At 34.8% G+C, this 25,044-nt stretch overlaps 1 protein-coding gene across 1 annotated transcript in view; it reads left to right on the plus strand.

Annotated features, from left to right (window-relative positions):
- Naaladl2 (N-acetylated alpha-linked acidic dipeptidase like 2) overlaps positions 1 to 25,044 on the plus strand; it is an 855,862-nt gene that overhangs the window by 412,070 nt on the left and 418,748 nt on the right. The window contains exon 5 of the mRNA XM_090342362.1: positions 1,553 to 1,703. Coding sequence (XP_090198488.1) covers positions 1,553 to 1,703 — 151 coding nt within the window. The remainder of the gene's footprint in view (positions 1 to 1,552; positions 1,704 to 25,044) is intronic.

Consider the following 25,044-nt stretch of genomic DNA (forward strand, 5'->3'; position numbering starts at 1 on the left):
AGTTTGGTATACATATATCCTTTGGATTTTTTAAATTTTTAATTGTTTCCTTTATGTAGTTGGAGTCATGTTGTATGTATAATTATGTTTGTTGGTTTGTTTCCAGTAGAAATAGATACTAAGAATTTTCCTCAATCTCCATGTTATTTAAGAACAACTGAGTGCTTGTACCTCTTCCATCTCCTTTCTTGTTTATAGTACTCATTTTTATTATGTATGCTAGTACTGAGTTTAAATTCAAACTTGATTGCTGTCTGTTAGATTTATTCATTGAAAGATTTACCATTTGAACCATGGCTCTGCTTCTGTACACTTTTAGTAATTAATTGGTGATGAAGGACTCACAAACTCTCTTACTGTGGTTTGCTTTGAATCCTGCCTGATCCTCAGATCTGAGTTACTGGGAAACTGGGATCACAGCCATGAGCCAATAGCAACTGGCTACCAGAAGTCTTGAGTGCCTCCTATGAGCTTGTTTAGTTATATAGGATGTGCAATGACAGAGAAAATTAGCATGCCCCCTGCCTTCTTTAGTGGTTCCACCAGGGCCACAATTACTCTCTGTTTCTTACTTACTGCAAAACTTACTAAACAATATAAACAATAATTAGGAAGTGAAGTATAGGTGTTAAGTAAATTCACACTTTCAGCAATAACTATCCTTATTCAATACCTTTAATCTTATTCTCTTATTCCTTTACTGTCCTCTAATTGAATTTACTCTGTCAAGGGAAACAAATAGAATCAGAAAATCATAATTATTGTTGCTCTTATCAGGTGAGTCTTGCTAAGATACTTTCCAAGAAAAGAGAAACTAATTTACCAAGCTAGAACACAAAATATTTGGGAAGGTTAAGTTCATCTTTCCTGTTATATATTGCACATCTGCAAAAAAATAAAATAAAATCAGAATGAAGTGACCTCTTTTGTCCTATCAAAGCTGACCTGAGGCTATTTCTAAATGTTTAAGGACAGGAGAGATAGAATCTAATTCCCCAGGCCCCTCATGGGGTTCTAAGACAATCCCTTACTTACGTGGCTGTCCGGTCTGGCCGGGCATCCCAAGTGGAGAATATGATAAAGATATAGTAAGAGGTCTGGAAGGTTCAGAACGTTGACTGTTTATGAAACAATGGGAAACGATTTCTTCATTTCAAAAACTAGCTTGACAGGTTTAGCTCTAGAGGAAATGGATCACAATCTTGCTATGATTTCTACTCTAGGGAAAGGCATGGAAACCATGTGCAGTTTTGATCCTCTCTATTTTTACAGAGGTAGAAAGTCAAAATCTTCTTGGAAAAATACAAAAGAAATAGTGAGGAATTCCACAAGCTATCCACTGATATCACACATAAACAGTGGAAGAATGCTGACTACACATTGTAGATACTGTAGAATATGCAGGAAAGGGCAAAAGTCAGTAACAGAAAAATCTTTGCATTAGATAATTGTCATCTTAGTTATTCATAATATCTTAACCACATTTGTGGATAGTAATACTTGAACTTTCAATGTGTATGATGACAGTTTTAATAGTTTATTCCCCTTTTAGATTTCCTTGTTGGAAAAGGCTGGATTTGGAGGTGTTCTTCTATATATTGATCCTTGTGATGTACCAAAGACTGAAAAACTTATCCATGACTCTTTCGTGGTGACCCTGAACCCTGGGGGAGACCCGTCCACACCTGGTTACCCAAGCAGCGGTAAGTTTGTTCTTGGAATTTGGGAGCTGCAATTTGTAAGTGCAAACTAGCTAAATTAAAATTTGTACCACTCCACAGTTTTAAGAAGACAGCAAATATTTCATAGTATTGGACAGATGAACAAATATATGTGTGTGAAATGTCTACTACTGCTTTAATGTAGCTGTAATAATTCTATGACGGAGTGTATGGCAGCCTTTTTTAGGGTAAGGAAACTGTCAAAGCAGATACCAAAGAACAGTGGAGTAATAAAATCAAATGTTCTGTATCCCAAACAAAAGGAACCTCACTGGATCCTTCTGTTTCTGGCAGTAATTGACCAAAATCTTATCATCCCATATCTTTTTTTCTCAGTAAGCTGGTTGGCTTCATGATAATGGGGATTCTGTCACCAAGTAAAGAGGACTTATGTTGGCTGAGGCTCTCTGCACCATTGGGTTTCTGACCAAAGTATCACTGACAACTATCCTGTTCTTTTAATTTGTATGAGGAAAAAGCTCTTTACACTTTTCATCCAGGTTGATACTAGCCTATTGACCATGACAATTTAATTAGTAATTAAACTAATCAAAATGTAATTATCCATATCTTCGGTGTTATTCCTTCTTTCCCCCAAAATATTATAAACGATGTTATTAATCTTCTTTAAATCCAGCTGTCTTTTCTCTATTTGTATTAGCATTACCAATCAATTAGTAACTTTCTCCAAGGGGATAGTACATTGAATCAGATTAAGAAGATTCCTTATGTAATTACTTTCAGTTTGTGGTTTACCGCTTTGTCTACTATAATCCAATCACGTATTTTTAAGACCTCACTGTACCTTGTAGATCTCTGCTCTTTCATTCCGATTTTGAAATAAAATTAGTAGTTGTCTACATACAATTTCTAGATATCATTGCAAATATTAGTCTCTCTTCTCACTCATGAATCTTACGGAAATGTGCTATAATTCCTCAGATTCAGAAGGCTGTATTTGGCAGCTGTCTGTAGCAAATTGCCCAAAGTAGACTGTATCTACCTATTTTGGTAAATTTTCTAGTTGATAACATTTATTCTTAATAAATTCCTTAGCCCATGTTATTTTATAAATGCAGAATTCAGTCATTGACATCAAAATTTTTTGGTTGTACTTAAGGATACTCAAAATTATTTAAAATATTTTCTTTAATTTTTATATCAAAATAGTATAAGCACATAAAATTCATAAATGTAGTATGACTCTTGGTATATATCTTCCATAATCCTGCAATAAGCATATTACAATTATCAAAATCATAGAATCAACAAAATGCAGTATTTACAGATATTATTCAACTCTCCCCAGTTAGCTACAATTCTTTCCTGATCTGTTCTTCATTCCCCTCCTCCCCTTTTCATGGCTTTTCCCTTCCCACCTCCTCTCTCTTCTCCCTTTTTACTACCTTCCACATTTCTGAATGCTAAAATGTTTTGCAGAAGGGCCCTCAATTAAGCATATCTAGAACTTTCTAATGAATAGTGTCAGAAGTAGTAGTAGAAATCTTATGATCTACTGAGAACATGTCAAAAGACCCTCAGAATTTGCAATTCTCACCCCATAATACTCATCTTTATTCCCTCCATTAGTGTGGTTTTGCTTCGTTTGCCCTCTGTATTTTATATATTTTTGGATTAGTTAAGTATCTGCCTGGGATATGTTATGAGATTGTGAACATTCTATTTCCCCTCATAATTTCCCCCAGGAATATGCAGAATAATCAATACCTTCTGTCAGTTGAAATTATTACTGTGATGTTGCCAATTTGTGGTTTTCTATTTCTCACATTCATTTGGAATACTTAAAGAAATATTTTTCAACTATTGAGTAATCACATTGACTACCTACATACTCAAACAACAGTGAATTATGCAAAAATTTATGGAAAAAATTATCAGATGGGGCCTGGCTCTGGTGGTTCATGCCTAGCTGTTTAGGAGGCCGAGATCTGAGAGTTCAAATCCAGCCCAAGCATGAAAGTCTGTGACACACTTATCTCCAGTTAATTACCAGAAAATTGGAAGTGGGGCCAGGCGCTGAAGGGGGAGAGGAGTAGTTTGAGCTGAACAGCTCAGGGACAGCGCCCAGGCTCCAGAATTCAAGCCCCATGACTGACAAAAAAAATCAGATGATTAAATACCAGTGAAGTAAATGGTATTATCCAAGATGTTACTCAATTCTCTTATGTAGAGCTCATATATATAAAAAAAAACTTTAAAGTATAATGATGGAGGGAGGGAAATTCTCCTTACACATGAAGTTTTTACACAGTAGAAAGAAAAGGAAAACAATAAAACTCATTCTACTTTATTTGGCCTAGAGCTTCTGACTAGCATGATTTATATTCCTGACTTTAATTCATTCATTCTCTCTCTCCTGAAATTTTCTCAATATCTTTATATCTTATGGTTTATTGATCTTTTAAAAAATGTAATAAAATATTTCACAGAGATATTTTTCTTAAAGGAAGAGATAAATGAAAATGTAGGGTGTTATGAATAAAATCTATAAATAATGGTTTCTCTAACATCTACCAATTACCTGACTTCATATACTGGAATACTAATAAATTACTAGAGGAACTTAATCTAAAACTTTTGTTTTACACTATTAGGAAGTCTATTTCTCTAATTAATTTTTGAGAAATGGAATTCTATTGAGGATTTGAACAAATAAAACTACCAAGCATTATTTTTAAATCCTGATTATTTGGTTTTTATTATAAACAAAGCAAACGGAGAGGTGTAATGACTAGTCTATTGTTCAACCTATTAATACTTTAACATTTTTGCTTTGTCTGTATATCATGTCGTATTTCACAGTATTATTTGCTATTTTTCTATGTGAAACTTGCACAAATTAACAATTGCATCATAAATGATAAATGAACCTTTTGTGTATTCCCATGCCTACTTAACTAAGAATGCTTCATCACCTCAAAGGGTTTTGAGTCTATTTACGTATTGACCACAACAAACCTTAGATTATCATCTTACTTTTGTTCATGATACAAAAATTTTGAGCTAAACATGGTAAACAAAACATTTCAAATGTAATAAAAATGCTCTCTCAGTGTTTATGCTCAGAAAAATATAATATTCAGTGTCACATGGATCAGTAGCTTATTCCCAGGGCATAACTCAATCTTTATATTAACGCAGGGTGCATTGTAATCAGAAGTTAACATGATTAATTGGAACTCCTTTGTTTATGAAACTCTTCTCTCCAGTCACCTACCTGAAAATCAGCAATGAAGCCTTGGCTCAAATTGGTAGAATGCTAGTGTTGACCAATAAAAAAGTCAAGGACAGTGCCTGGCCTTAAGTTCAAGCCTTATGACTGACAAAAGCATCTTATTGTAACTGCATAGGGTTAGACAGAACCACATACCTTAGTACTGAATTAAGTTTTACAGTGTATGTGGGGTGTGATGCACAACAGGCTATCAAGAGACACAGTAACAAGAAGAAAACTTGTTACAACCTCATGCAGAACATATAGAGGTGAGTTAGAAATTACTACAGAGCAAGTCAAAGGTGGCATGTGTCAATAAAGAAAAGTAAATTCATATGTAAATAACAAAGCGAAAAAATGGGTTTGGCTTTCATAGGCCAACTATGAGGAGAATATATAGAAGATACGTTTTGATTCAGTAAACTTTGTTGTAAAGAATCTCTCCTGTAATTTTTAATTTTTTTATTGTCAGGGTAATGTATAGAGGGGTTACAGTTACATTTGCAGGTAGCAGGTGCATTACTTCTCACACATTGATACCCCTTCTCATGATTTTGTCCCCATTTCCCTCCTCTTACCCCTTCCTAATCATCTTGTTTTCTCCCCCTTTCCTTTCCTATTTCAAATAAATGAAACATATATACAATATACCCAGTAACTTTTAAATGTATAAGGCTCATGGAAGGTAAACAAATGGAAGCAACAAAGCTTTTGATGCTATCTTCAGCTTCATTTGCCATGTATTTCAAATATAACGGCGTATGTTTCAATGTCTCATATATGTACATGAATACATACATATATGTGTTAAGTGTTTCTATAGCAAAATTCTATTCTCAAGATTAAAGCATATTGATATTTAATATCTTAGCCAGGCAGTCAAATAAATGATACATAAGTCTGATTTTTACAGTAACACCATAACAGCAACACTAGCAGTAACTTCTAACAGGACTTGTACAAACTCTAAAATCGAGAGAAATAAAGAGTTGTGAAATAAATATAAAAATCAGAAAATGAGAACTAGAAATGAAAACCGTCATCAATGAATATCCCATTTGGCCATTCTAAAACATGCAAAATAAAACTATTCCTCATATATCTTACAAATTTTAGGTTGGTTATAGTATTTGTCTCTTATAAATCTTTTTTTTCTTAGTTTGAAATTCTGGCGAAGAATATCTTCTCAGTGGTTTTACTCTAGTGAAGTGTATCAAACAACATAGTTTATTTAATATTCACAGTTTTACAATTCAGTGGATCCAAGTGTTGTTTATCTGCTTCCTCTTCCACATTACCAACTGAAACCATTCAAAGAATAAAGAGCATCACTGTAATGTATGACAAGTCTTCACCAGGTGTTCTTGGTCCAGTTACCAGGACAAATGTCTGAAGATTGACTTGAGTTGGTACTAAATCAACTGAGACAATGTTGAACTATGTCCTGACTAGAACAGCAGAAAATATAAATATATGTCTGGTTGTCAAAGGAATATGTTAGATATTCACAGCATGAAATGCCTTGCCACTTTGTTAGTGAAAAATAAAATGTGCCTGTTATTTCCATTTCTCTCTCTCTGACTGGTGGTTCTTGCATGTGTCCTAAAGCTTTAGATGTACATGGAATGTATTTTCTACTTGACTCTTAGAAACCTTAAAGAAGATGCTTAAGCACCAAAATGTTTCAAAATTTCAAGTTAACAAGTATGAAAATAAGAGTTATGTAAGTTCAGAGCCCTCCTTTAAAAATCAAATGTTCATTTTGAAAAGTAATATTTTAACTAATTTTCCTCTTCTTGATGGAATATTAAAGGAATTTTTCTGTTCATTGCAGAAGCATCTAAGATTCTAGCCTATGAAGAAAAATTTTGAGTGGTCATTGTTCTTATGAAATCAGTGTGTTGCTTAATATATTCATCATTCACAATATTCTTTATTGTTGCATTAGGAACTCTCTCCTTTGAACAAGTGGTGGATCAGTAGAGATTTTTACTGTGTTGAATCAGAGTTCTATGTAATTCTGTAGTGAATTATGAGAATAATAAAAATCATCAGCTTGCATTATGGCAATATTCTACAAGTATTGTATTTTTTATCATACAAGTTAAATAAGGGAGGTAGGAAAATCACAGAGATGATTTGATGTGATATTATCATACTATTCAAATTAATTGCTAAAAAAGTTGGATTTCATTTTACATTCAGTACCTGCTAGGGGGCAGCACTCAAGGAAAAATACTAAATACAACTAGAAAATTCTAAGCCTGTAAACTATCAATTATAGTATCAAAAATTTGATTGAGGCATAGGAATTTGCCCTAATGATAGAGTGCTTGCCTAGCATGCACAAAGACCCTGGTTCGACTCCTTTGTATGACGTACATACAAAAAGCCGGAAGTGGTGCTGTGCCTCAAGTGGTAGAGCCCTAGCTCTGAGAAAGCACAAGGACCGTTCTCTGGCCCTGAGCTCAAGCCCAGGACTGAGGGGTTAAAAAAAACAAAACTGATTCACCTGTTTGTGGTTACCAGTAGTCTGAGAGTATATTTACTACAAACATAGTAGCCATACTTTATAAAGTCAATAAATAGAATAATTAATTATATTTAAGGAACAGTATTATCAAAATATGAATCATCCATTTAATTATTAGGGTGATTTTTTGGAATATATTTCAAATATGTCATTTCTCCAATTTTATTTCATGTTTGAAAATGTACTTGCCTTTCTCAAAGACTTAAATGTTCTTTAATCAGGAATATAATTTATGGATCTGGGCAATAACTGAACAGAAAATATCAGTGAAATAATCCAGAGAAGGAATCGGCAGGAGGACTGATCGCTATAATTTCATCTTCCTACTCAATTTTTTTATTAAAGAATTTATTAACGTTGATTTTTACATCGTATTTTAAATGACAAGTTTAACAAACAAGTGTTCAAGAAGGGAATCTCTATTTACAATCAATGGGACTTAGTATTTAGAACTTAATGAAAATTAGGCTAAGGGTTTGTATGTCATAGAAACATATTAATTTATGAAATAAAACATTATGTCTATAGAGTCGTAGGTTTTTATGTTTATATTTCCATTACCATTTCCATAGCATTGGGTATGCAGATATTGAGTCCTCACTCTTGTACTCTTTGGATTTAATAGACACATATTAAGGATACCATGCGCCTTTTTTTCCTTAGGTCTTGACTTGTCTCACTCAACATGAATCGCTCTAGATTAATCCACTTCCCTGCGAATGCCATTATTTTATCTTGTCTGTTGGCTATGTAGAATTCCATTGTATATATATATATATATACCACATTTTCTGTATCCATTCATCTGCAGTAGGGCATCTGGATTGTTTCCATCACCTGGCTATTGTGAATAGTACAGAGATGAACATAGCTGAGCAGGTGTCCTTATCCTATCTTGGGTTATGATGTTCAGGGTAGATGCCCAGAAGTGGTATGGTGGGATCATAGGAAAGGTCTATTTTCAGTTCTTTAAGAAACCTCCACACTGCTTTCCAGAGTGGTTGAACTAGTTTACATTCCCACCAGCAGTGTAGTAGGGTTTCTTTTTCTCCACAACTCTGCCAGCAACTGTTGTTGTCTGAGTTCAAAATCTTGGCCATTCTTGTTGGGGTAAGGCGGTATCTTAGGGTTGTTTTTATTAGCATTTCCTTTATGACCATAGATGATGAATATTTTCTCATATGCTTTTCTGCCATTTTAATCTCTTCTTCTGTTAAATCTCTCTTTAGTTCCCTTGCCCATTTAGTGAATGGTTTATTGGGTTTGGGGGGATTAGTTTCTTTAGTTCCCTGTAGATACTTGGTATTAAGCATTTGTTAGATGTATTATTGGTGAATAACTTTTCCCAGTTGGTTGGCTGACTCTCTACTTTTGCAACTATACTTTTATCTGTACACGAACTTTATATTTTTAGGTAATCCCATTTATTGTCTCTCTCCAATCTGTTGTGACCCTGGGATTCTGTTCAGGAATTTTTGCCTGTGCCTCTGAGTTCCAGTGTCTCTCCTACTTTATCATTTAGCAATTTCATGGTTTCCAGTCTGACGTTGAGGTCTTGGATCCACTTTGAGTTAATGCTTGTGCATGGTGAAAGGCTAGGGTCAATTTTTAGTTTTCTGCATGTGGCTGCCCAGTTTTGCCGGCACCAATAATTGAATAGACTGTGTTTGTTCCACTGTATATCTTTGGCTCCTTTGTCAAACACAATGTGCCTGTGGGTATGTGGTTCTATTTCTGGGTCTTCTATTCTATTCCACTGATCTTCTGGTCTGTTTTTGTGCCCAATACCAAGCAGTTTTTGTTATTATGGCTCTATAGTAGAGTTTGAAGTCTGGTATTGTAATACCACCAGTATTGCTCTTTTTGCCTAGAATTGTTTTGGATATTCTAGGTCTTTTCTTGTCCCATAGGAATCTTTGGATTATATCTTCTATTTCAGTAAAAAAAAATGTCTTTGGGATTTTGATGGGGATTGCACTGAATTTTTCCTACTCAATTTTTATGTGCCCAAATCTACCATGTTCAGGACCTGTTATCTGTAATGTGATATTTTCTCATGATAAACATAAAACTCCTACAGAAAATATTAGTAGCATGACTAATACCAGGTATAAACTGACAAAATTCCATATAAATTATTTTACATTCACTAATCAAATGGTAAAAACAGCATAAAGATAATAGCAATCCCTTTGTAAGCCCTCATATTTAGTAGCAACCCATTATTGCATTTAATTAACAATCAGGTCGTCTGAATATTTTTTCCAACAATTCACATATAATCATTTTCATATGTTATATTGTAAATGCATGTAATATATAAGCATTTAACAGATATAATTCATATAAAGTAATTAGATATGTGTATATTATAATACATATGTGAGTATATATAGAGAGAGGAACAGATATAGAGAAAGGAGTAACAAAAGAATGTAAGCTAGATTTTATTGTATTTCTTAACAATAGTGACAGTAATAAGCATTTTAATTAATTTTTTGTAATCATGAAATGTTGGTATGTTTAAAGACAAATTGTGAGATTAACACAAAGAGCTTTCCTATAGCATTTACCTAGATTCAACAGTTGTTTCTGTTTGCTCCATCTGCATTACAGTTTGTGCTCTTTTGTTCTGTTAATACTGTATATGTTGAGCTGAGCTCGTGGATCAAAAGCGAGAGAGGCGACCATGAGGTCCTGAGTTCAAATTTGAGTAAATTTGTACTTAACCATATATAAAATGTCCAAGTACCACTTCAATGTTCATGCGTAAGCATTGTTTGATGTTGAGTGGTAGGTACCTTTCATCTTACTTCTGAAAATATTAGTCTGCAAGTCCTAATGACAGTTAGTCACAGATATTCAATAAAGCTATCAGCGTCAAAAAATGCTAATAAAAGCATGTTTTCATCATGGTCTACAAATTTCATCAGTTGTAAAAATGAGTTTTACAGGTACGATCCAGATGCGTTCTGGGAATATAGTTGTTTCACGATATCTTGAACTTCTCTAATCTGAATCATCTCCTTGATCCAGAATCAAGTTTTATGACTTGACATTTGGGGAAATATCTTCCAGTTTGGATTTATTTCGTGTTTCCTATTATTTAAATCAGATTACATTCTTTTCTTTAGCAGAAACACTTCAGAGTGATGTTTTGTTTTCCTCAATTCATTGTATCAGGAGATTTCAGTCCTGACACTGCTAATGCTTAGTTATTTAACATGGCATGTGACAGGTTTCTACAATACTTTATTTCCTCTCCACTTTATAAATAATATGTAAAGGTACATATTGAGATTATAAAGTTATTCTATTTTTTCCATTTTTTGCCAGTCCTGGGGAATAAACTCAGGGCCTGGGCACTATCCTTGGGCTTTCTTCAAACCTAGAGGTCTACCACTTGAGTCACAGCATCAGTCCTGGCTTTTCTATATATGTGGTACCGACGAATCTTGGTGCATGCTAGGCAAGCACTCTAACCCTAGGCCAAACTCCCCGCCCTTTTTTTTCCAATTTTTACCCACTACTTTTAGCAATCATTAATGATTCTTGCCTAGGTCATTCATGTCATTCATTACTAGGATAGTTGTTAGGTGCCAGTTTTCTAAACCCAGTATTTCTTTTATGTTATTTGAGGTCATCATATTTGATGCAAGGGGTTTTCTTCCTTTATTAGGTCATGCACTAACATTTTTTGTTTTATATAAAGAATAATTCATTACAGTAAACTTTGCTAGTTCCTCCTATTTAGAAATGAATTTGTTTCATTTCTAAATATCTTTCTTAATTGAAAGATATCTGACCACTGTGTCTATTGATTAATGCTGAACTAACATTATTTAAGTCCTCTCTGTTGACAAAGGTAGGAAGAGATACACAAAATAGATGCTGGAAGACAGAAAGCTACAATCCTAGTCACTAGTATCTCACATCTGTAATCCTAGATACTACTCAGGAGGCTGAGACCTGGGACTCACTGTTCAAAGCAAGCCTCCGCAGAGAAATTGTTGATGCTCTTATTTCCTAGTAGTAGAGTGCTAGACTGACCCCGCCCCAAAAAAATAAGAGAAGGTGTACTACCCCACATTGAAGCCCCAGGACTACATAGCAGTGGGAATACAGTGCTCTGTATCTACACACAGATATGGATGATTTCAGTTCCAACCAAAGATATGTAAAGCTGATGAATCTTCTTCTTCCCCTAATTGTATTTATCTCATGTGATCCTTCTTAAAATAAATAAATACATGTGCATTTTCTACTGTGACTATTTATTTTACATAAACTGTCAAACACTATAAATTGTCATCTATAATTTTTTCCCATTCTTAGTATCCTAAAGAGACATAAGTTTTCATTTCTTAGAAAATAAAGTTGGCTGACTACTCCAAATGAAAGTAATAACAGAGGGTTTTGTTCATAGGCCTTTTATTGGACATTAACATGTGTGGAAAGCAGGGGACACACCTCCCTCTTAGGATAGATACTCCTGGAACCCATCTTCCTGGATGAGGAAGAAGAACAGTGAACAAAACAAAACAAAAATGATAAAAACAGAAGTGAATTTGTGATTTAGAAGATAGGTCCACTAATGGACCAAATGCCCCATCTTATTTATTTTTACTTTTGTGTGGCACTGGAATTTGAACTAAAATTTTCATACTGGCTACATTGTCATTCTATTGAATGAGTTCTCCTACTTTTTTAGTTATATTTTGGCAATAGAATCTAGAGGAATTTTCTGCCTAGACTGATGTCGATCTTTCAGATTGCAACCATCTTAGTAGATAAGATTGCACACATGAGATAAAAAAAATATAAAAGTTGATTTGGGGAGGCAATACTTGGATTTGAACTCAGAGTCTTATATCAGGATTACTAGGCAAGTAATCTACCACCTGAGCTATTCACTACTTCCCCCATTTAAGGCTATTAAGGCTGTATTTTGTTTTGATTAGTTGTGGGACTTGAACTCAGAGCCTGGGCACTGTCCCTGAGATTTTTCACTCAAGACTAGAAGTCTACTACATTGAGTCAGAGAACCATTTCCAGTGTTCTGGAGGTTAATGGGAGATTAGACCTTCATGGGCTTTCTAGACTTGCTTTCAACTTTACTCTTCATATCTCAGCCTCACAAACAGCTAAAATGACAGGCGTGAGCAACCAGCACCTGTCATGTCCAAGTATATATGTCCCTTTTGCAACTAGCCATTGAAAATAAGCCTTTCCCAGAATGACATCACCTTGAGTGAAGTAATTTACTATAATTAAAACAAACACTAGAAATTTTCAAACTTGGGTTATCTCTGTCACTAAACCTCTACCCTGCCAGGTTGGAATGTCTCCAACCACAGGAGCTGTTAACTCCATCCTTGGTCATGAGTTAGAAATGTGAGGCTACTTGTATGCAGTATAGTAGCTATAAGCAATGTGTTGCCCTGAATTAATTTAAATTAATTAAAACAAAGTAAGATTTAAAATCCAATCATACTAAATTCCAAATGTGTATCTCCCATGTTGCTTCTACAGAGGATTTCTTTCATGAGGACACATTTTATTGGAGTGAAAAGCAGGGGAGAGTAGATGTCTAAAATTGTGGCTTTATATAAAATGTGGTAGTTATCTATGGTTTATATTATCTGTGAGGCCATTTCTGTACGCAATCTTCATAACCAAGGACTGTTTTTTATACCACTTGTATTATGTGAAAACTGAATTTACAAAGCAGATTCTAAGAGCCACATGTTAAGTACGCTCCATGAATTCTTTTATGGTTTAATGTTGAACCAACACATAGTTGAGTGTTCCTAAAGTAAACATTTTCCACTTCCAGAATTCTCTGAAGAGATGTTGAATTTTAAGTATGTGAAAATAAATCTCGTAATGCTACTTTAAAGTGTTATTACATTTGCTTCAAACTGCTGGCATTGTAAATTTTAGTCCTATACGATTTTATTTGAGAGAGCTATCCTAGATGAGAAAATAAAAATGTGTTCTACTTTTGTTTTGTTGCTCAACAGACATTCAGTCCTAAATTTTTCAGTGACAGTCGAAAAATTAAATCTTTAGAATATTATATTTTGAAACAAATCATCAGAGCCTTAGGCTTTTGAGATGTATAAACATACATTAATTTTTTGCAATAAATCAGCAGGTCTTTAGTATATGAAATTAGCTTTGTCTGCAGGAAACTGTTAAGACATGAGCTACCCTTTCCCAGACACCCAAGTAAGAAGAATTGAGGTTGTCTTCATTTTCAAATTATAGTGAATTACATACATGTTCACACCCTCTGTGATTATTGCACACATATTGCCTTCTGTTACATATAAGAGAGCCTGAATATTTTCTTCTTTCTCCCTTTTAGGCTTTGTAATTACCTAGATTTTTGACTTGATAATATTATCAAGTGTATATTCATTAAAAAATATAAGAAATCTGAAGGCCAAATTCATTTGCAATAGAAATTTTAGAGTTTTTATGGGCTGTGATAACTTTTGTACACAATGAATTTTGTATATATTCAAAAGATCTCTCAAATATATTTGATCTTGAGATTTGGAATTCATTTTTTGGCAAGTCTTTGAATGGACTATTACTCTCTTTTTTTTTTCCAGTCGTGGGCTTGAGCTCAGGACCTGAGCACTGTCCTTGGACTTTCTCAAGGATAGAGCTCTACCTCTTAAGCCTCAGCACCACTTCCGGCTTTTTGCTATGTATGTGGGGTACCGAGGAATTGAACCTGGGTCTTCGTGCATGCTAGGCAAGCGCTCTACCACTAGCCAAACTCCGGGCCCCTGGACTATTATTCTTTAATCATACCATGAGATTGCTTTTCTTTTCAAGCTACACATTCTCTGGTTTTATGCCTGTATGTAGAAATGTAGGTTGTGCATCTACAAGTGTACATTTTTTTCAGACTATGTTATGTAAAAGTCGTGTGCGAGGTAGGAATGGTGTGGTGATGGCAAAATAGACACCTGCTGGTCATACTGCTTAAGAGGCAGAAGGAATCAAACAGTCCAGAGGAAACCAAAACAAACAAATAAGCAAAGAGCCAATTTGATTTTTAGTTGAATTTGGGGCATAATGTAGAGTCTGTAAAATCAGTGTATTTTAAGTAATCCTTTACTCAGCATGATCTGTTTCAGTCTATTGGCAACACATTCCAAAACAAAAATCCTTTTTTAAAAATTTTTAAATACCAATTTTGATCAAAATTCTTATGCTGCCTTCTTTACCTATTCCCTGGGGTGACTTTCCAATTCCAGTGATAGAACAGAGTGTATAATTCTATCCTGGGGAAATGATGAAGTGACCATTTTTAATATAACACAGTTATGTATATTTTCAAAGATTCAACCAAAAAGATAATATCCTTTATACAATTATTTCTAGAATACATATTGTTGAAATTTTTCGGTTGTTGTACAAATACACTTAAGTTGTAACTGTAGCCTACCTGAAACACTCAGTCACTTTGATATTCCAAGAACAGTTTGGAATCCCTTATAAATGTCAACCTGGAACATTTATTTCACATAGAGAAATCTTTCTCAGAGTGTTTTCTGAGGCTCCTGAAAAGGCTTTTGGCACATGAAAGACAAATGAACCAAATCAAGCAACCTGTATTAAACTTCAAGTAACTTAATAATATATGGACTAACCAGAGCATTTTTTAAGGGGAAGGGTTGTCTAAGATTAATTACAGTGAATAACAATCACTTTGTGGTTAGTATGATGATAGCATTTTGATTGATTCTAAGAGTTCCCAACTACTTGACTGTGTTATTTAAGTGATATTCAGATCAGAGGTGATCTTGGAAGAAATGCACTTCCCTAAAACTCTCATTCTTGTTATAATACTGATCCCTAGCACCACAAAATGCATTTGTGTTTGAGAATAGACATAATTAAAGTGCAATGAGGAAACTGGAATGAGCCGTATTCTAATACAATGTATGGCCTTCTAAGAGGAGATTAGGACACACACATAGAAAAGACTATAGAAAGTCACAGGGAAAATACAGTCACCAGAATGCCAGAGAGAGGACTTAGAAGAACCTAACCCTACTTATAGTGTACTTATTTTTATTTTGTTAGACTAGAAATTTCTTTTTTCCTATTTATAGATTTCTTTTAATTATTTTTTGTTATAACCTCTAGTGTTGCTATTCAGCAAAGCAGTTTCTGAATATAATATATCTTGATAAATGTCACCCCTTTCAACATTCTCACCCATCTCACTTCTTTTAAGTATCTGAATCCTGGTGCTTTATTTTGCTGAGCTTTAATTTTGCCTTCCTAAGAAAGCACATAATTTGAGATCTCCTGTTACTTTTACTTTAACCGTGGACTTGTAACTTTGTACAACCATGAGGTCATAGGTTTCTGTTGTTCATGTCATCTCCTCTGGGATTTTTTTCTGTCACTTCCTTATCAAACAGATGCAAGAAGCAACATTAAAAGCAGCTTCTTTGATTTTATTACTACAAAAAGTGAGAGGAGGGCTGGGAGTTTTTCCTAGTGGTTGAGTGCTTTCCTAGCGTGTATGAAGACTCAGATTTGATTCCTTGGTATCACCTACATAGAAAAAAACAGCAGTGGTGCTGTGGACCAAGTGGTAGAGCCCTAGTCTTGAGAAAACCCAAAGATAGTGTGTTGGCCCTGATATCAAGCCCTAAGACTGGCAAAAAAAATAAAACACAAAAAATAAATTTAAAAAAGTGAGAGGTGGGGCTGGGAGTTTGGCCTAGTGGTAGAGTGCTTGCCTAGTATGCACAAAGACCCGGGTTCAATTCCTCAGTACCAGATGCATAGAAAAACGCTGGAAGTAGTGCTGAGGCTCAAGTGGTAGAGCTCTAGCCTTGAGAAAGTTCAAGGACAGGGCTCAGGCTCTGAGCTCAAGCCCAGGACTGGCAAAAAAAAAAAGTGAGAGGTAAGATGTTTTTCATGCTTCTAAGAAAACAAAATTTTAAAATACGCTGAACTCAGCACTAGGGTAAATTGTGAGTACCTCATCTTTAATAGGGCATTACTTGCTAGCTGCCCTGCTCTGGCTTATGAGGTGATAGTCACCTAAGCAAATTAGTATTACCAGGAAGGACGCAGCATCTTATATTGCAGTCCAGTCTGATGAGACAACTATGCAGACCTAGGACTCCTACTCTAATCTTGTACTTCCCAGCTCGTATACTAGTAAAGCATACAAATGAGGTCTTAACAATGTGGTTGTATGAGGGAGAATTTACCTCACACAAGACAGTCAAGAGAGTGACTGAAGCTAGAAACAGAAAAGAGCTTTACAAATGTAGACTAGATCCTATGGAGAGGACAAGTAATAATAATGAAAATAAATAATAAAAATGCCCAACCAAAGTCGAACAGTAGAAGAATGAGTGGGGAAGAGGGAAGATGCTAGGATTCATTGTACAGGTCACAGGATTGAGAAATACAAGGGAAGAGATAGATTGAAGTGGGAGTGAAAATGTTGAAGTGATGACACAAATCAAGATGTGTTTTGCACATAAACTATGTTGTTAAAAGGCAAACAATTTCAATACATAACCTAAAATTAAGAGAAGTGAGGGAGTGGGTTGAGAGAGTGGGTAAGAATGTGGAAAGGGGTGAAGTTAATCAAGGTGCATTACATTCATACACTGCTTTGGTGAATGGCAAATCTTTTATACAACTACTTAAAGAGAATAAAAATATTCAAAAAAAAAGGAAAGAAAGAAATGGGCCTGCTAGATCTCAATGATAAGAAGATTCAGATTCAGGTATATATATATATATATATATGTATGTATATATACGCACATATATATATATACACACACATACAATGATGGTTGATATACAATTTTAAGTTTACTATGCTTTCAGTGTGTCTGATTCCAAACTTTATTAATGGCCTCCTGAAAACATGAGCTCTGTATTAAACTCTACTTGGAGATTTCAGAAGACAACAATGATTACAGGAAGTAGCAAAGTGGAGTTCATGAGGTTTTATCTCCATCAGGGCCTACTTACCGTAGGAAAATTACAGTAAGTATAACAAGGCCCTAGTTTTATTGAACTAGAGACAATTTAAAAGAACAAGATAAGAATGTAAAGCAAAAGAACATCCAACAGCAAATTAATCTAGCAAGGTCTGAATAACAGCGAGTCTGGAGAAGCTGCACCCACTAGAAGGAGACAGGATGCAGGATTTCCTGTGTCCCCCTTAAATGATGCTAAGCCTGCTCCTCTCCTATGTCTGGGTTCTCACAGCAGCTGAAGGAGGGGGAAGTGATCCTATGTCCCTAGCTATTGAACTACCATGATCCTCTGCAATGACTTTCCTTGACATATAGTAATTACATACATTGAGGGAACTCATGGAGCCTTTGTTTCTTTGGATCTGGCTTTCTTCCCTTAATGGTTTGTACATATGACCATATAAAATGATGCTAATGGAAATGAACTCCAAGGTATGAAACAACAGGGTTTGTGTGTATGTGTGTGTGTGTGTGTGTGTGTGTGTGTGTTTTTAATGTATAGTATTTTTTCTTTCTTTTTTCTCACTTGTCTTATCCCCTGTTATCACTATTTTTGATTTTGGTATCCTGCATCTTGTATATATGTTAATCTGATTTGGGGAAGGCAATGGGAATAACAACATGGTGAGACACAGGATAAAGAGAACCAATGCAGTAGCATTGGTACTTACATGACACTATGTTGGAAATGAACTTTACAACTTGGGGGACTGGAAGCGGGGAGGAAAAGTAGGAGAAAAACGAGGGAGAGGATACCACTGTTCACCAAGAAATGTACTCATTACCTTACTTAGGTAACTGTAACCCCTCTGTGCATCATCATTACAATAAAACACATTAAAAGTAAAAGCAGGGAGGTGAGGAGGATGTGAATTTTGACCCTCATCCAGAGTGTGTACACAGAGTGTTGCATGGAATGAGTGGCAGGAAGGCAGCCAGTAGCCAGCTTTGGCATGGCGCCCAGTGGAAGTGTGTTAATGAGCACAGAGCAGGCATTTGAAAGAGGCACCGAAGCAAAGCCTGCAGGACAGCCCCTGGCAGTACAGCAGAACCCTGGAGAAGCCGGGAGCAACTGTGGAGCAAACAGTTCTAAGTCATCCTTCAGCAGACTGGAGGGAGAAGAAAGTGAAAGCTCAGAGTCAGTGTTGCGAATAATGACAGTGGCATCCCAGATGGACGACAATCATTAATCAAAAGATGGAACTTGTGGTCACAGAGGAGCTTGGGCCGGACAATCCTGTTGCAGGTATTATGAGTTTCCCTTGGCTGAGGGCCCTGGGAAAACCTCCAAAGATCCGGAATAGTTAAGGCCTTTTTTTTTCCCCTTTCTAACTCTACAGCTGTAGTCATGAGCAGTATGATTCACAGCTTTAGATTTCTGCCACTGGAAGGAATTTAGGAGAGCATTAATACTCATTACTGTTCCAATTAAAGATAAAGAAGTAACATGTTTGACTCCTCAAATGCATGATTAAATTCTTGATTTACAAACTGATGTCTTGCCTTTTAACTTTAGTCCTTATAGCCTCTACTTATACCTCAACTGATTAGTCCTGGATAAGAGTGAATACTATGCCTGAGAAAAGGCAGGAAGTGGAAATGGAAGCAGTGATGGTAATTTGACCAACTGACTGTTTTGAGTAGTATCCTTCCCAGAGAACTGTACAGAAGAAATAAACACTACTAGCCTTTGCTGAAGAGCTGGGGACAGTGCCCAAGCACAGAGCTCAAGCCCCATCACTGCCCCCCCAAAATTGTCATAGCCTTATAGCAGTGGTTCAAGTCTATAATCCTAGCTTTTGAAGAAGATGACATACCAGAACTTCAGTCCAAAGCTAAAGCAGACAAGTCTGTGAGATTCTTATCTCTAACACCTAAAAGCCAGATGTGAAAGTATGGCTCAAATGGTAGAGCTTCAGCCTTGAGTGAAAAAGTAAAGCGATAATACCCAGATCGTGAGTTCAAGTCCTACGTCCAGCACACAAAACAAGATGAGACAAAACAAAATAAAATAAACTATACAACCTTTTGAAGTTCAGAAATAAATAAAATATTTAAAAGGGAAACATTGAAGTTTTTTTCTCTTGTCAAGAGTAACATAATGTGAAGTTAATAAATATGAATGACTCATATTTCATTAAGTCTTCTTATATAAATATGAAGTAGATGTATATGAGATACTATGCCTTCTTTTCTGGGCTATACTTTACAGCATGACAAACATAAGATAAAGAAAGCTGCGCTCTCTGTCTCTCATCCCTCAATGAATATATCCCATTGCTGAAATAAATACCCACTCTTACTGCCTCATCTGCCCTGATTAGGAGATCTGAAGCAACTAAACAGTTTTCTTTCTCCCAAATTCTACATTAAAGAAACATGGGAAATGTATTTTAAGACTAGAGCATGACAGAGCCCTGTTATAAATGGTTATTAAAGATAACACACTCTTAAGCATGCTGGTAAGCACTCTTGATTATTTGTAAGTAAAGAAACAGTAAACACAATCATCCCTTTTTCTTTACTCATGATATATTTACACTTGCTAGGGGTACCTTTCTTCATAATCAGTAAATGCTAGTCAAGGGACTCTAAGTGAAACACAAAAAATAAAAGGAATAATACTTTTCTACAATGTGTGAGACGTCTAAAGAACTAAGGTACAGGAAGGAAGTCAACACAGTGCATCTAAAATAGAACGACAGATTGTATTACAATGAATTCCTTCCATAGTCTACAAAACTCAATGACAGAGATAAAATTTTGGCTAATTAGTTTCAGAGCAGATATAATCCAGATACCATGCAATTCACTATTATAACTGCATGGACCTCACTGATTTTTTAATGTAACCCCAATTTATATGGCAGATGCCAAATCCATCATGTTGTCATCACACTTAGAAAGAATCCTCAAACCCATTACAGGCACTCCCCATTTTAACTTCCCTTCAGCTTCTGAGAAAATATCTACTGCACATTTTGTCTCTATAAATTTTCCTTTTTAAACATGTTAAATACATAGAATCATGTAGAATCTGGCAAGGGACTTTTTCTCATTTCCAAGGATCATCTATTTTATAGCATCAGTATTATCTTGTTTCTTTTTTATTGTATTTTATTGACAGGATAATGTGTAGAGGGGTTACAGTTACATTCGTCAGGTAGTGGGTGCATTAATTCTTGAATCTTGATATCCCTTCTCATGTTTTTCCCTCTCTCCCCTCCCCGTCATTTTGTTTTACCCCTTCCCTTCCCTATTTCAAGTAGGCAAATATAAGTATATACAATTTACCAGTACACAAATTCAGATACAGTAACCTCATGAGATTAACCATAAGTGAGAAAAAAGAGAAAAAGAAATAACTTCACGTAGTACATTAAGAACAGCTTTCTTCACTTAATATAGGTTTTTCCAAGTCTTTCCATTTCCTTAAGAATGGGGTGAAGTCTTTGTTACCTGATATATTGGATATATTTTATTTGGTTATTTGAAATTGGATAGGGAACAGAGGAAAACAAGATGAGGGGTGGTGTGGGGGGGAAATGGGGACCAAGACATTGAAAGGGTATCAATGTATGGGAATTAATGCACCATCTATCTGGCAAATATCATGTAACCCTTCTACTAATTACAATAAAAATATATGAAAAAAAAAGAATGGGGTGAAGTCATTTTTTCTGATAGAAGCATAGAATTCCATTGTGTATAGGTACCACATTTTCTTGGTGCATTCATCTACTGAAGGGCATCTGGGTTGATTTTCATATCTTAGCTATGGTAAATAATGCTGCAATGAACATTATTGTGCTAGTAACTTTAGTATGGCCTTGTTTCTGGACATTTATATAAATGCCAAGGAGTAAGATTGCTGTATCCTAGGGGAGCTCTATGTTTAGTCTTTTTAGGAATCACCAGAGTATTTGAACAAGTTTACAATCCCACCTCCTGGCCAGAACCCCTTCAGTATCTGTTGTTATTGGATTTCTTGATAATGGTCATTTACAGCTTCCTCTTAATTACTTGTGATGCTGCAAACCTTCCAATATGCTTATTTGGCTATTAGAATAACTTCCTTTAAGAAATATCTATTATTTGTTCTGTTTTTCATATGCAAGTTGCCTCTTCATTCCATTTTTAATATTGTTTGAACAAAAAAAATCTAAATTTTGAGGAGATTTGTATGTGGAAAAATACCTTTTCCTTTCATTTTATATTGACAGTTGTGTGGAATATTACTATACAAGGTATATTATAAAATATTACAAATATATATTTCCCTAGCTATCAATTCTGTTCAGACTGATCTTTTTTTTCATTTCTTAAAATTTGTAGATATTTTCAAGTTGGGAAGTGTGATTCCTCCAACTTTATTCTTGTTTTCACAGTTCTGAGTCATTTATTTTTGTCCGTGATCCCTCAATTAAGTTTTGAAAATTCAAGTGGAAAGTGTGCAGTCAGACAAGAGATCAAATTTTTTCTGTGAAAAGATTAAATGCTTCTATAAAGAGGGAGCAGAACCCTGTGTGTGGGGGGGGTAGGTATATTCATTAAATCACATTCTAAGCATGAGATGGGTTTTAGGGAAGAAAATACTTGTATACTAAGAATTGGGACCTGAGGAAACATGTGCTTTATGATTATTGTGGGTAGAATACAGATGAGGCAATGATATCAGTATTATAGGACATTATTATCAGACAGAATCAGATCACTAACTCTTTATCCAACACTAGAGGGCATCATTAATGATGGCAATATTTAGTTGTTACAGGGCAAAAGTGAATATTCCATCCTTGTACTTTCTCAACATTGAACTTGTACTGATATCCACCTATCTAGCTAGTACAAATTTTTACCAGCTATATGTCTATCCATCTAAATATTTATCCAAAAAATAAAATAATTATTCTTATTTATCTATCTGTATCCCTATCATATATCATGCATATTTGTACTCCAGAATGACTTAAATAATCCATCCTTTTATTTTCTCAATATTGAATAATGAAATGTCTACATAGCTATCATCTCATCTATATCTAGTCATATTACCTATCCTGTTTATCTAACATCTACCTATGTATCTTCTCCCTCTCTCTCTCTTTCTCACTCTATCTGACTATCATCTATTATGTATCTACCTACTTATCTATCTTAACTTTCTCAAATAATGTAGAGGTGTGCTTATAAAAAGTATCAGGAGGTACACTTAATATTTTATAGTTAATTATCCAAGACAAACTCTACTGAACTTTAGTAGTGGTTCTAGCTTTCTTAAATTACCTAAGAAAATTACAAAAAACCAAAATAAAGATATGATTATCATTTTTACTTCTATTTTCAAGCTTCCATTTATGTTCATTATTTTTTGTTCTGATCTGCTTGGCCACTTAATCAAATCTTCATATCTGATACTGTCCTTCAATACATATTTCCATCTTTTTCAAACTTTCATTATACAAGGTGAATGAAACTGTTCTCTATACTTTATCTTCATGGAAATATCCAATATAATATGTAACCAATTAGTCTCATGTTTGGATTTTGATACGATATTACTTTTAAATACACATATCCTTTAACATGAATGATAAATTTTATACAGCGGGTCTGTGTTCTGTGTTAGTAAAAAAATACTAGTATCATTATTCTTTGTTTGGGTTTTTTTTTCATCTCAAACCACTTTCATGTTGGTAAATGCACCTTGATACATAGAATTTCCTCGGTTCCATATGGATGGTAATGAAGAATTAGAACACTTTTCTCTACCTATAACTCACTTCCTGTCTATTTAATTACACATAGTTGTTTAAATGTTTGCTGAATATGGTATTAGACCATTTGGTTGGCTGATAACTAAAATAGAGAAATTAGGCAGACATTCAAAGTATTTTGTAGGGTCAAGGATTGATACTATAGAATAAAAATAAAAATAGTTAATGTGTTCAGGGAAGTATTACAAATGACATTTCTGCTAACAAATATTAAAAGTAACAGAAGTAGAAGGACAAGGAAAGGAAACTAATAATTTGAAGGAAGAGATATAGTACACAAAGACACGCAGAGTAACTTATGTTTTCATTTAAATAGAAGAGCAATGAATCAGTTTACTTATGTGTTGTTTTAAATGGCCTTCTGTGGCAGCAAGAGTTCCATTTTTATATTATAAACTCATTTCTGAAAAAAACACTGATTTAATACCAGCTGTATAGTATTTTCCTTGCAACTATCATCTGTGATCATGAAACAGTTATTTAAAAATCCAGATTTTCGCTAGGGACAAAGTAAGAGGTAAGTGTTTCTGTGTGGCAGCCATGTAGACCAACACCAATATATTTGACAATTTTCTTGCCAGCTGCATAAAAATTAGTATTTCTCTTCAATACCGGTTTTCCTAGTTTACTTAATTAATTTTACTTTTGCAGTTTTCTTACATCCAACTTTGTGCTTGCTTCAAATTCAGTAGTGTGAAGAAGAGAAAGCTGTGATTCATTTCCTGATTTTAATCTTCCCTTACATCGCCATTACTGCTCATCAGGCACACCTCCTCTACCTGCTAGGACTTAGATGTGGTTTGTCCCCATGTGTGTGAATTTTAATTGCCAATTTAATGGTGTTGGAGTGGGGCCTTAATAGGTGATGAGGGAATTGTAAGGATTAATGCTTTTCTCTCGGGACTTCATTACTTGTTGGGGGAGCAAGTCATTATTTAGCCAGTTGTCTATTGTCTCTGCTCATTTGAACATGCTCATTTGATTTTCCATAATCAGTATCCTGCTCTTAGACTATCCAGCTCCTAATCCAAGAATAAATAAACCTCTTATCTTTGTCCATTACCTGAACTCAGTTAATCTATTATAGCCACTGAAAATAAAGTATGATACCATCAAAGCAACCCCAGTGATGGAATGAGAAGAAACCAAGAACTCTTCCTTCCCTATTTCCATTATCTTTAGTGGAAAATTCTAGGATATAATTCAAAAATTTGAAAATGACTATGACTTGCATTTTGATAAGTAGTATTTATTTTGCAATTGTGGAATGTTGAAACATTAGTTTATCATGAAAATGTATACAACAATCCTTCCTGCCTTGCCTAGAAATATTGAAAAAATGGGCATAGAGGGCATGTTACCGACTGTGGTAATAAAATAACTCAGTTTATGTAACCCATCAGGATCACAACTCCCATTTTGTCATTTAATCTTCAAACAATTCTGAAAAGCAATTGTTTATTAAACATTTTTACATAATAAAAGTTGTATAAGTGTTCTCCAAACCAAGTTGGTCAGTTGGATATGATTGTCTCAGTCACAGAGTTCCTGCCTTAAGTTCAAAAACTCCACTTACCATGAAGAGAAGAAAAATTAAAATAGCAAAAGAAGTGAGCATATATGAAAAGGAAACATTCAAACATAAATTGTTGCTCTGGTTTCTACAAAGGGTGAAAAAGAGGCAAGGTAAATTCCGCAATGATGTCACACATTTGTGCAAGACCAGTACCTCATA

The sequence above is a fragment of the Megascapheus bottae genome, chromosome 1, assembly GCF_031878675.1.
Source record: "Megascapheus bottae isolate mThoBot1 chromosome 1, mThoBot2.hap1, whole genome shotgun sequence".
Classification (NCBI taxonomy): Eukaryota; Metazoa; Chordata; class Mammalia; order Rodentia; family Geomyidae; genus Megascapheus; species Megascapheus bottae.